At 39.6% G+C, this 13,281-nt stretch overlaps 1 protein-coding gene across 1 annotated transcript; it reads left to right on the top strand.

Annotated features, from left to right (window-relative positions):
- The first annotated feature begins 1,258 nt into the window (after nucleotides 1-1,258).
- LOC115130336 (zinc finger protein ZFP2-like) lies at nucleotides 1,259-13,030 on the top strand. Its single transcript, XM_065019493.1, has 3 exons — nucleotides 1,259-1,538; nucleotides 4,807-5,253; nucleotides 8,443-13,030. The coding sequence occupies exons 1-3, from the start codon at nucleotides 1,343-1,345 to the stop codon at nucleotides 9,576-9,578; spliced, it is 1,779 nt and encodes a 592-aa protein (XP_064875565.1). The 5' UTR covers nucleotides 1,259-1,342; the 3' UTR covers nucleotides 9,579-13,030.
- Nucleotides 13,031-13,281: the final 251 nt, after the last annotated feature.

The following is a 13,281-nucleotide window of genomic DNA, read 5'->3' as shown; positions in this document are numbered from 1 at the left end:
CCTATGGGAAAATGAATGGTGTAAAATGAATGGAACCATTTCCCCGTTTGACCTCTAGTGTTATGGGTATTATGACTCATACAGTGGTAATCTATTGCCAGATAAGAGGTGAGAGGAACCGTATAACATAAAATGCAGGACAACAGGGAGGTGAAATTCAGTCAGGTTGCGTAGACAGATCAGGTCTTAAACCGGTTCATTTTTCTCCACGTCTCTGGCCTGTTTAAAAAAAAAAAAGTTTTTTTTTTTTTTTACAGTATACATATTTAATCTAGAGCTATGCTCATCTTGATTTGAAAAAGAGACCCCCAAAAGGTTGCAGGGGATGAATGAACTGGTAATGAACTTTGGCTGTATCTTCTGTTTTAATTCCCTATATGGTAAATGTTGTATAATGGTAACAAAAGGGAGAAAGTTGTGTTGAGCAGGATGAGAATAGGTCATACAGGAAGGCCAGAAACTACCTGCCCTCCAGGACACCTACAGAACCCGATGTCACAGGAAGGCCAAAAAGATCATCAAGGACAACAACCACCCGAGCCACTGCCTGTTCACCCCGCTACCATCCAGAAGGCAAGCTCAGTACAGGGGCATCAAAGCTGGGGCCGAGAAACTGAAAAATAGCTTATATCTCAAGGCCATCAGACTGTTAAACAGCCATCACTAGCACAGTGAGACTGCTGCCTACATACAGACTTGAAATGGATCACTAGTCACTTTAATAATGTAATTTTAATAATGTTTACATATCTTGCATTTCTCATCTCATACGTATATACTGTATTTTATACCATCTATTGCATCTTGCCTATGCCGCTCGATCATTGCTCATCCATATATTTATGCATTCTTATTCCTTTACTTAGATTTGTATATATTAGGTAGTCATTGTGGAATTGTTAGATATTGCTGCACTGTTGGAACTAGAAGCACAAGCATTTCGCTACACTTGCAATAACATCTGCTAACCATGTGTACCTGACCAATAAAATGTGTTTTGATTTGATTTAACTTCTTTAAAATGTATATGAAAACATGATATTGGAATGTGTATGGTAGAGGAAACTGTTGAGCATTGTTTACGCTATGATTTAGATCGGGGCTTTATTTGATTAGAAATACAGGAGTTAATGGGTAACATACAGTAAGTGGGGGTAGGTAGGCTGGGACCGGCCTCACACTCCAGTACAGTAAGTGGCAGTGTATGCACCTTTCAGTTGGTTGCGATCCGCAATACAAATGTAAAGAAGAAGTAGCACCTAATTTCCTGTTCCTTAAACACGGATCCGTAGTGACAGCAAAATAACAATACATTCTCTCAACTATCCCTTTCCTCCCTAAAATGTCTAAACTACAGCAGATCAATGTATTTCTCAACGAAAAATTAACAGCAGTTCCTTTGGAGATATCCGTGTTAGTAAAAAAAACGATCGCAGAGCACCAGGAAGAAATCTCCCGTTTGAAACGGGCGAATGCACGTCTACGAAGACTGCTGGATTTGGTTTTCAAACCAGAGATAAAGTTGCATAGATTAGCAGGTTTGTGACTACGTCTCTCTATTTGACATTCATTTGACATTGTAGCCTAATTATAGTCATTTAAATTTGAGGGGCTTTGAGTAATACATAATTTCGCCTAGTCATACACATTTGCGGCCAAATTACAATTCCGTCCGGCAGACGGCGCTATTATTCCTATTACGTAGATTAGCCTGCTACATACATTCCAATTGGATGCAGATGACAGACTCGTGTCCCTCGGCGCCGGCTCGTACATAAACATCCCCCATTTAAGCTGCAAGGTGTCGATTTCCTGCTTAAATAGCAACAAATGATTGGAACCCCAGGAGCTAGTACTTGGTTGCATAGCTTTTGGCCAAAATAACGAGAAGCATTCCGTTTTTAGATTATGCACGTTACAGCCTTCTGGTCTGCCAACATCAATATGGAAAGTGTGAGCGCCACCTGCAGATGTTTGTTGGTCGCATGAGTCCGTGGCTCTGTTCAAGGGTTTCAAGTGTGCCAAAGACTGGATATACTGATAAGATATGTCTCTCCGCCCAAACAATGGAAGTCGTTGTCCATAAACGGCACGGCGGGCTCTCATTAATGTATTCCCTTTTTGAATATTCGAGGAGGGTTGTTAACGTCAACCGCCTATATTCAATCAAGAGAAACGCTATGCTACTAAGCTCATGCTATCAATATGCATAACCATCTGCTGGATGGAAAGAGATTTTCCATAGAGTTGGGCGTCTCGTCTCTGGTCCAGGGCGTTACGTTAACCATTGTTACTTGTGAAGCTAGCTCGAGCAAAGATTTGTATAACTAAACCAAGAGACCACAGCCTGTCGTTTCCAATGGGAACAAATGAGACATAGTGGGCAGAACAAGCGAGGAGGGGGCAGAGCTAAGCACTAACTAGCAAGAGCCTATTGGCGCGTTCTAGCACATCTGCATATTTCCGTTAGGAAACGCCGACTCTGAAGTGCGCCTGTCAAATAACTCAATTCGTCTTTGCTCTTCTTCTAAACAAAATATTTTTAAAGACTTTGGCAAAGGATAAAGTCTACAAACTTTAGTCCACTTTGTTCAGATTTTAGTTTTAGAAACAGAAAACTATTGAGATCAAATGTTTCATCGATGACAAAATTAGCAGAATCTAGGCCAAAATCCATTTCGTTCCATCTTCTCCCACTGCCCACAAGTGGGCTTCCTCACCATATTTGGTGGTGAGTGGAACCGCCAAATATGTGTCTCATTGTTATATCTGTGGCTAGAGTACACACAGAATGATAGAGGCCAAAAGGCCATATTAGCATGGGCAGCGCCATGGAGGGCTACCACCATTTTAATGTAGTCGACTGGGTGGGACTTTCAACTTCACTGGCTGATCCCTCCTGGTGACCCTGTTGGAGTCATGTCTAACCAGGTCATCAGGATGGATCAGCCAATCATGAAGAAAATGTACTACTTCAATAGCACTGTCCATGCTGTCAGACATTATAAATGGTACATACTGTAAAACTTAGATTAAACGCTGTCTCATATAGCCGGCTGTCCCTTTTAATATGGCACATATTTCAACAAATAAACAGCTGTTTCAAATAAACACCTAGTCTAAATGAATTGTTTACGAGGTTACCATGAATTGTTTTGAGGTTTAAATGTTCGATTTGTTACATTGAGTAATTAAGAAATGACTGGAAAAATGGCTATCGTTCCATTTTTATTACCAATAAGAAACTGCTAGCCCTTGGCTGCTAACAGCTGAGAACTGCTAGACAACTGGCAAGCACAAAAACAGTCAGCAACTTCTGGAGTACGTCTGATCACCTTCTAGTGGTGAAACTAAAAACTGCCAAAAATGCTCAGTCAAAGGAGAATAATTATTCTGTCAAGGAATTTGTTTGTTTTGAAAAAGAGCCATACTAAGACAAAACAAACGTAACACTGTGTAAAGGATAACACATCAGTGCAGCAAATTAAGAAATGGATTAAAATGCTGGAAGTGACCTTTGCCTCTCCTGAGTCCATAGGGGAGTTGCAGTGATGGGACAAGACTAACCTACCAATTGGATTTCACAAAATTGGAGAGAAAAAGGGGTAAATGTACAACAAAAAGTGAATGCTGGAATTTTAAAAATTAACTTTGCAAATGAGCAAACGCTGTGTGCATTAAGGAAATAGACACCTGGCTCAAATAGAAGCCGGTCTCTAATAAGCACCTGTTGTTCAGTGATTTAAGCAAATAAAGGGCTATTAATTTAGATTTGACGGTATATGAAGATGAGTCCTCTGTCTCTATGTTTTGTATATTTGGGTGCAACTGTAGCTACTGACTAAAAGAAAATGTGAGATGTTAGCTCTGCTAGCTAGCCAATTATTATCTGCTCAATAATACTGCAATTGCAATATATCATTTTGGCAGAAATATTGTCAGGAAATGTGGTTTTAGGGTCGTTCCATGTTATTTCCATCACTTTTTGATTTGAACAAAACTTTCCATATATATTTGCCCATGGTGTCTTTTATCCAACATATCATACTGAAACAGGAGTGGTCAGAAAATGACTATGGACCTGAATGACAAAACATTTAGGAGTTAGAGGTGCTCTAAGTTGACCTGGTCAAAAAGTGATCAAAATCAAATTGATTGTCAATTGTTTTCTATATTTTAGGCCATTTTGTCTTAAATTTTAATGAGTATTTTACTGTTGCAGCACACATTTTGATTTCATACTGTATACTGTGTGCAGAGTTACAGTTTCAGGATATACCATTGTACGTGCATTCAAGTTAATTCACGCTGAAATGACTATTATGCATGTTTAACCAGCCTGGTCTCAGAGCATTTCATATGATTCTTTACGTTAATCAGAGACACTTCAATTAGTATGATATCTTACGTTTTTTTTATGGTATGTTTTAATTTGTATGATATGTTACAAATTTGCAAAATGCATGACATGTTATGAATTCCATTTTTTTGTTGTGGCTAATGTTAGCTATGTGACTAAGCTAATGTTAACTAGGCTAGGTGTTAAGGGTTGGAGTTAGCTAACCCTAACAGTTTAACCTAACATGCTAAGTAGCTAAAAAGTAGTAAGTATTTGAAAAGTTGGTAATTAGCTCAAATTGTCTGTGATGAGATTTGAAACTTTGGGTTGCTAGACGATTCCTTTATTGTTTTTGTTTTTTTGCCTCAAGTAGCCTTCTGTCTTATGTAACCATACCAAACCTCCCGGATTTAGGTTTACTATGTTACGTCTTTTCATCATATTTCATCCTTTCTCCTTACCCCCAGACCTCCAGCTGCTCACTCTCACTGAAGAGGAGGTTAACCCTGAGCGGCAGCACTGTGAGCAGGAATGGAGCGCCAATCTGGGGCTGCAGGAGTCTGATGCTGAAGAGTCTATGTGGAACTCTATCAATATAACTGTAGAGAACCGGACAAAATCTGATGGCGAGAGCTACAGCGAGTCCGAATCAACCAGTGACTATGAGCCCCCCTCTGACAGTGACAACAGTGAAAGTGATCATGTAAATATGGACAATAGAATACGATTGTCAGGGTTAAAGCCTCTTAAATCAAAGCGAGGAAGAGGACGGCCAAGGAAAGAAACTGGGGCGTTGCCTGATTTAAAATGTGATGTGTGCATAAAATGTTTTGCTACAGCAAGTGGTCTGAGAAGGCATCTGCGAAATTGGCACAGTGAAGAGAGACCAATAGGACTGCCAAGGAAAGAAACCAGTGAGTTGTCGGATCTGAAATGTAACGTTTGCGGAAAATGCTTGGCGACGGCACGTAGTCTGAAAAGGCATCTGCAACTCAGGCACAGCGAAGAGAGACCATACATGTGCGACACATGTGGACAATGTTTCGCCTTGAACCGCTATCTGATCCGGCACATGAAGATTCATGCTGATGAGAGACAACATTGCTGCACCAAATGTGGCAAACGTTTCTTTCACAAAGAAAGTCTGAAAAATCATATGGTTAATATTCACGCAGGGCTGGTTTTTAAATGTGATTTGTGTGGAAAATGCTTGTCAACAAAAGGTCGTCTGAAACTGCATCGGCAAAATCACACTGGGGAGAAATCCCATCCTTGCAAAGAATGTGACAAAGCCTTCGACTGCGAGTCTGGCTTGATAAAGCATATGAGGACTCACACTGGGGAGAAACCATTTCAGTGTAAAGAATGTGGCAAATGCTTCGGCGAGAAGGGAAGCCTGACAAAGCATATGATGACTCACACACAGGAGAAACCACATCGCTGCAACGAATGTGGCAGATGCTTCAATCTAAAGGGAAACCTGACCGTGCATATGAGGACACATACGGGGGAGGGAGTTCAATGCCATTTGTGTGGAACTTATTTGAAGTTAGCATCAAGTCTGAAGAGACATCTGCGAACTCACAGAAGAAATATTCACAAAGACTAAAGGTAGAGGAAGTATTCACAAAGACTGAAGGTAGAGGATGTATCAAGAGGACAGCTCTCTGATCACTGCTCTTGGTTAAGGGCACAGTCTGCCATTTGGAAATCTGTTCAATGGTAATTTTAAGAGATGTTACACTTTCAAGTTCAAGTTTGTCAGATGTCACGGAGCTAGGTCAGTCCGTGCCTGCGTTCTGACTTGTCATATTGAAACGGTTTAGGCCTATTGGCTTATGAAATGAATGTATTAAATGTTGTGAGGAGAAACGCATGTTAGTTTGTTGTCAGATGCCAACATTCAATTGGTTTTGGGCACGCCAAATATTTGCTTGAAGCTCTGCTAATTTACTTTGTCTAGTCATGCTTTTGCTTAATCATTTTACCATTCAAATGCACATGTTTTGGTTATGTTAAAGGTAGAAATTGTTTGCAAACTTAACCTGGTAAGGGTAATTGGAAAGGAGAATCGTTTGTTCCGCTCTGTCATGCTCCCAGCCTGGTCTCATAGACTAGACGTATTATAGTAAACGTAACTCCTAAGCCAGCTAGCTAACATTAGCTGCCTATCTAAAGTTAGTCACACAAAATTGGAATTTGTAACGCATAGATTTTTGCAAATTCATAACATATTGTACATTTAGCAAATTCTCATATTACACAAAATGTATGATGGACATCCACAAATCAATACATACCAATGCAAAACGTAACATACTAAATGGAGTGTTGCGGATTTACATACAGAATATTACAAAATGCTCAAAGACCAGGCTGATGATCCACTGCATCTGGAGGTGTGTCCAACAGAGAAGCGCAACTTACCCTGTGTTACTGGGTTCTGTAATGTGGTTGAATCCCAGGGGGGGTGGAGAAATGTTACACAAATCTATTATATGCTTTATGCAAACACGGTTATTGAAGTGTGTGTGTATTTATGAATTGTCAATGTGATTACCTTCTTATGGTTATTGATCATTTCATTTATGTATTTTGACTATTAATTGTGATCGATCAAAAGTGGTACATTCCAAGGTGAGGCTTGAGGGACTTGTACTTAAACCTTGCCATTTCATTGTTGGCCAGACAGAGACAGGGCTAAGGTTCCATGCTGGCCGTAGGGGACGCACTTTTCACGACACTTTGATACAAAGTGATTTTCGTAGCGGGTTAGGAGAGCATTTTCTCTAACCCTAACTCTTTCCCTAACCTTAACCTCAATCTCCTAACCTGCTGCGGAAAAGTCATGTCAGTGTCGTAAAAAGTTTTTCCCGCTTGCATAAACCAGGCATGATGGAGGCCTGGTTTATTTTGAGCTCTCCACTTATTTGATTTGCCCCCAGTTTGTTTCCTCGGCTTGTTATTTTCCGTTGTACATATGTAAAGAGTGTACAGTTTGCCAACTACTCTACTTCACTGTAAATAAACATCCGCCCCTGGACATTGCACTGCTACTTCTTGTCTGCTTCCTCCCTGAAACCTCCACCTTCAGGGGAGCCTCCGTTACATCAGACATTATCAGAACTCTAACCAGATGAACCAAGTTTTTGTAGATCTAACTATATGCCTTCACTCCAAATGAATGGAAAATATAACAATCAAATCGAACCAGGAAATTATGGTGCCGATATGTTCCGTTCATTTGGGATTGAGGTATATAGTTGGATCTAACACAGCAGATTGCCTGAGATGTTGACATATCTCAACATTAGTCAACTTTTCAGTTCAGTGAAATGTCACTTTAATTTCTAATAAATAGAACGTGTTATGATTGAGTGACTCAGGACAGCTAGGCTACTGGCATTAGTCTGTTCACAAAGCTCTAATGGTATGTGATGTGGTAACAATGTTGCTATTTAAGGATTATCAGGTTGAAAACATGTTTTCCTTAGTCTTACACGGTTACTTTATTGGAATAACATTAATTTGTATCCACTGTAGTTTTTGAATCACTGCAGAGTTGTTTCCCGTTTCAGTCACCTCTTTGGTCACGTTAGTGTGGGTAAAATAAAATAAAAACGAAATATTGACAAATAGTGCATCCCACAATGCAGGCGATGTTCAGTAAAATATCAATATCATATGTTCTTACCGGCGACGGTCCTTACCTGTGAGTGTTCTGCTCAAACAACTCGAGGGTGACGTAATCCAGCACGCAAACAAAACTTGTGGGAGTTGTAGTTCACATGATACTTTTTTAAATTTATTTTTTACTTTCTGAGATGTCTTACTGCTTGAGCATCACATATTTTTATAACAGGCATCGACTATAAATTAATCCACATTTTATTTTTTAGATATAGGCCTATCTAAAAATGACCACGTTTTTCATGAATTTGATTATACAATTTTGAATCGCATTGAAAACAATATGGGACTAGATACCCTCAATGAAAGGGGAAAAGACAGTCATTGTCCCACCGTTTTCGGTACTAGCCCTATTTGTCTCTTTTCAGCATTTTAAGTTTTCATCAAATTTCTTCCTTTCTCCTTACCCCCAGACCTCCAGCTGCACACTCTCACTGAAGAGGAGGTTAACCCTGAGCAGCAGCACTGTGAGCAGGAATGGAGCGCCAATCTGGGGCTACAGGAGTCTGATGCTGAAGAGTCTATATGGAACTCTATCAACATCATAACCGTAGAGAACCGGACAGAATCTGATGGCGAGAGCTACAGCGAGTCCGAATCAACCAGTGACTATGAGCCCCCCTCTGACAGTGACAACAGTGAAAATGATCAGGTAAATGTGGAGAATAGAATACGATTGTCAGGGTTAAAGCCTCTTAAATCAAAGCGAGGAAGAGGACAGCCAAGGAAAGAAACTGGGGCGTTGCCTGATCTGAAATGTGATGTGTGCGGAAAAAGCTTGGCGACAGCACGTAGTCTGAAAAGGCATCACCAAAATCGGCATCTTGAGGAGAGGCCAAGAGGAAGGCCAAGGAAAGAAACCAGTGAGTTGCCTGATCTGAAATGTGACGTTTGCGGAAAATGCTTTGTGACAAGAGGTGGTCTACGAATGCATGAGAAAAATAGGCACAGTGAAGAGCGACCATACATGTGCGACATATGTGGCCAAGGTTTTGTCCTGAACTGCTACCTGATCCGACACATGAAGACTCATACTGAGGAGGGACAACATTGCTGTACCGTATGTGGCAAATGTTTCAATCACAAGAATAACCTGAAAAATCATATGGGTACTCATACAGGGCCGACTTTTAAATGTGATTTGTGTGGAAAATGCTTGACAACAAAAGGAAGTCTGAAACAGCATCAGCAAAATCACACTGGGGAGAAATTGTATCCGTGCAAAGAATGTGACAAATCCTTCAACATTAAGGGAAGCCTGATATTGCATATGAGGACTCATACAGGGGAGAAACCATTTCGATGCAAAGAATGTGGCAAGTGCTTCAGCGACAAGGGAACCCTTACAAAGCATATGATGACTCACACAGAGGAGAAACCACATAGCTGCAACAAATGTGGCAAATGCTTCAGTCTAAAGGGAAACCTGACAGTGCATATGAAGGTTCATACAGGGGAGGGCGTTCAATGTCATTTGTGTGGAACTCACTTGAAGTTAGCATCAAGTCTGAAGAGACATCTGCGAACTCACAAAATAAATGCACAATGACTAAGAACACATAACAATGCCCTTTGTGTAAAATGTGTTGCATGGAAGAGACTATTATAAGAGCACATCTCACTGGGCACATACATCTGGTCAACTCTAGTTTTGATTTCAATTAGGTTGAGTTGTCAACTAACATGTAGGGCTTCCGTAAACGTGAAATCAACAAAACATTTCACAATTGGATTTAGGTTAATAGTTGGGTGAATAAAATACAATTCACTTACATTGATGACCTCTGGCAAATCCAATCAGTTTTCCACATTGATTCAATGTCATCACATTGATTTGTTGCTGTTGAAATGATGTTTGAACAAAGTTGATTCCACCACTTTTTGTCCAATAGGATGTCACTATAACTTTACCGGGTCACTACTGGGACAAGCCAATTTGCTTACTCTAAGTACTTTAAACAATGCATAAACCTAAAGTTTTGCAGTATAAATGACTATCATTGATAAACATTTAAATATAAGCAAAAACATGTACAGTTGAAGTCGGAAGTTTAAATACACTTAGGTTGGAGTCATTAAAACTCGTTTTTCAACCACTTCACAAATTTCTTGTTAACAAACTATAGTTTTGCCAAGTCGGTTAGGACATTTACTTTATGCATGACACAAGTAATTTTTCCAACAATTGTTTACAGACAGATTATTTATCTTAATTCACTGTACCACAATTCCAGTGGGTCAGAAGTTTACAAACACTAAATTGACTGTGCCTTTAAACAGCTTGGAAAATTCCAGAAAATGATGTCATGGCTTTAGAAGCTTCTGATAGGCTAATTGACATCATTTGAGTCAATTGGAGGTTTACCTGTGGATGTATTTCAAGGCCTACCTTCAAACTCAATGCCTCTTTGCTTGACATCATGGGAAAATCAAGACCTCAGGAAAGAATTGTAGACCTCCACAAGTCTGGTTCATCCTTGGGAGCAATTTCCAAACGCCTGAAGGTACCACGTTCATCTGTACAAACAATAGTACGAAAGTATAAACACCATGGGACCATACCACCGTCATACTGCTCAGGAAGGAGACGCGTTCTGACTCCTAGAGATGAACGTACTTTGGTGCGAAAAGTGCAACAGAACAACAGCAAAGGACCTTGTTAAGATGTTGGAGGAAACGGGTACAAAAGTATCTATATCCACAGTAAAATGAGTCCAATATCGACATAACCTGAACGGCCGCTCAGCAAGGAAGAAGCCACTGCTCCAAAATCGCCATAAAAAAGCCAGACTACGATTTGCAACTGCACGTGGGGCAAAGACTGTACTTTTTGGAGAAATGTCCTCTGGTCTGATGAAACAAAAATAGAACTGTTTGGCCATAATGACCATCATTATGTTTAGAGGAAAAAGGCAGAAGGACATCATCCCAACCGTGAAGCACGGGTGTGGCAGCATCATGTTGTGGGGGTGCTTTGCTGCAGGAGGGACTGGTGCACTTCAAGAAATAGATGGCATCATGAGGACGGAAAATTATGTGGATAAATTGAAGCAACATCTCAAGACACCAGTCAGTAAGTTAAAGCTTGGTCACAAATGGGTCTTCCAAATGGACAATGACCCTTAGCATACTTCCAAAGTTGTGGCAAAATGGCTTAAGGACAACAAAGTCAAGGTATTGGAGTGGCCATCACAAAGCCCTGACCTCAATCCTACAGAAAATTTGTGGGCAGAACTGAAAAAGCGTGTGCGAGCAAGGAGGCCTACAAACCTGACTCCGTTAAACCAGCTCTGTCAGGAGGAATGGGCCAAAATTCACCCAACTTATTGTGTTAAGCTTGTGGAAGGCTAACCGAAACATTTGACCCAAGTTAAACAAATACTACCAAATACTAATTGAGTGTATGTAAACTTCTGACCCACTGGGAATGTGATGAAAGAAATAAAAGCTGAAATAAATCATTCTCTCTACAATTATTCTGACATTTCACATTCTTAAAATAAAGTGGTGATCCTAACTAACCTAAGACAGGGAATTTGTACTAGGATTAAATGTCGGGAATTGTGGAAAAACTGAGTTTAAACGTATTTGGCTAAGGTGTATGTAAACTTCCGACTTAAACTGTTTGACGTGTAACTATTTGTAATTTTAAAATGTTTATTTTTTTATGGTTGCAAAGGTGAAGGACTCAAATGCCACTGCAATTTATGAACAACCCAATTTATGATTTAATTGTGAGCTAAGCACAACTATTTTCCGCTGTTATAATCCAAAATTATAACTCCGATATTATTACTCTGCAGTATACAAACAAAAATAATTACCTTTCCTGTCCGTGTATATCATATAAACATTTCCAAACGGATCTTGCACGATATCTGGACTATGGATTGGACAATTTTTCCCCCACTTTTTTTTGCTGAACGAATTGCTTATTCTGTTCTGCATCTTCTGGACTAATCGGACTGATGACATGTCGTTTTCTACTTTCATTTTTAATAGCTAGCCTGTGGGTGTGCTGTCTTCACTTGATCATTGTGTTGTGGCAAATTATTTTCCTGTACAGCAGGAATCGCAAATTGCAGGGTAGTGTATTTGAGGTTTAAAGATGCCTGCTGGGATTTGTGATTTGACTTTAAAATGTCAGACTTGATTTTCCCTAACGAATAATGTGTCAACTGCTACGGAGAGTTCCATTAATTTTTATCCACATAATGTTTCACTTGTCCTGTTGCAGCAGGATTATTTTCCCGCTGTGAGAAACGGGGGCGAATTAGGAAAGTAGATCTGTATGTAGCAGCCCCCCATTATCGTTATGGTGGTTATTGGTTAACATCTGGTCTAGGCCTATAGGACCACGATTTGAGTGGATTTCTGTTTTTTATATTTGATCTCCCTAATATAGGCAGGTTATGGGGATCTCACAATTAATGTTCTGATGAAATTGATTGCATGGATTATGTAATTTGAAGGGAATATCTTAATTTGGATGGGATACTGTATATTTCTACTATCCTTCTCGTTGTTGTTTCTCGATTTTTGGTATTACTGTCAGTTAATGTTTTGCCGATGTTGATATTCTTGGTTGGTTTCTGTGTTTTTAATTGTTAGTCATTGTCTCTTTTTTTGCCAGTTGCTCTTTTTTCCCGTATTGTTCTATTTTTCTAGTTATTGGCCAGTTTTTTTGTTTAGTTGCTATTGACCACTTCTATCAGCTATCGAGGCCAGGGGTTGTTAAACTTTTTCAGCCTGGGACCCAAATGAGAAATTCTGTGTTTTCCTGGGACCCAAGTTTACGAAAACATGCAACTATACGTAAATATGGTACATTGCCCTTGTGCCTAAAACAAATGCAATATAGACAAAAACAAATAACAATGAAATTAAATATCCATATAGATATCTATTAATGTTCATTTTCCCCCATTAAAAACATTTTTACATATCTGTCTAGGTTGGAACTGTTGCTGTTAAAATACAATAAATCATTTTCATTCTGAACTGGATTAAATGGATTGATCACATCACACAGATGAATAACAGAACACACACAGGATTTTTGATAGTGCAACCCTAAGTAGCAGTACAGATAAACATGATCAGGCCTACTGTACAACTTACTGTAGAAACTATTGTTGGAAAAAAGTAGAAGTTGGAACTGTGACTGTTAACTTCCCCGCACAAAACACATTGTGGGCGCTCCTAGTTATTTCTAAAATTTGTATGAAACCAAGAGAGAAAGAACTCGTCGC

This window comes from Oncorhynchus nerka, linkage group LG6, assembly GCF_034236695.1.
Source record: "Oncorhynchus nerka isolate Pitt River linkage group LG6, Oner_Uvic_2.0, whole genome shotgun sequence".
Classification (NCBI taxonomy): Eukaryota; Metazoa; Chordata; class Actinopteri; order Salmoniformes; family Salmonidae; genus Oncorhynchus; species Oncorhynchus nerka.
The sequence above is the reverse complement of the archived record's forward strand: the minus strand, read 5'-3'. Positions and strand labels throughout refer to the sequence as shown.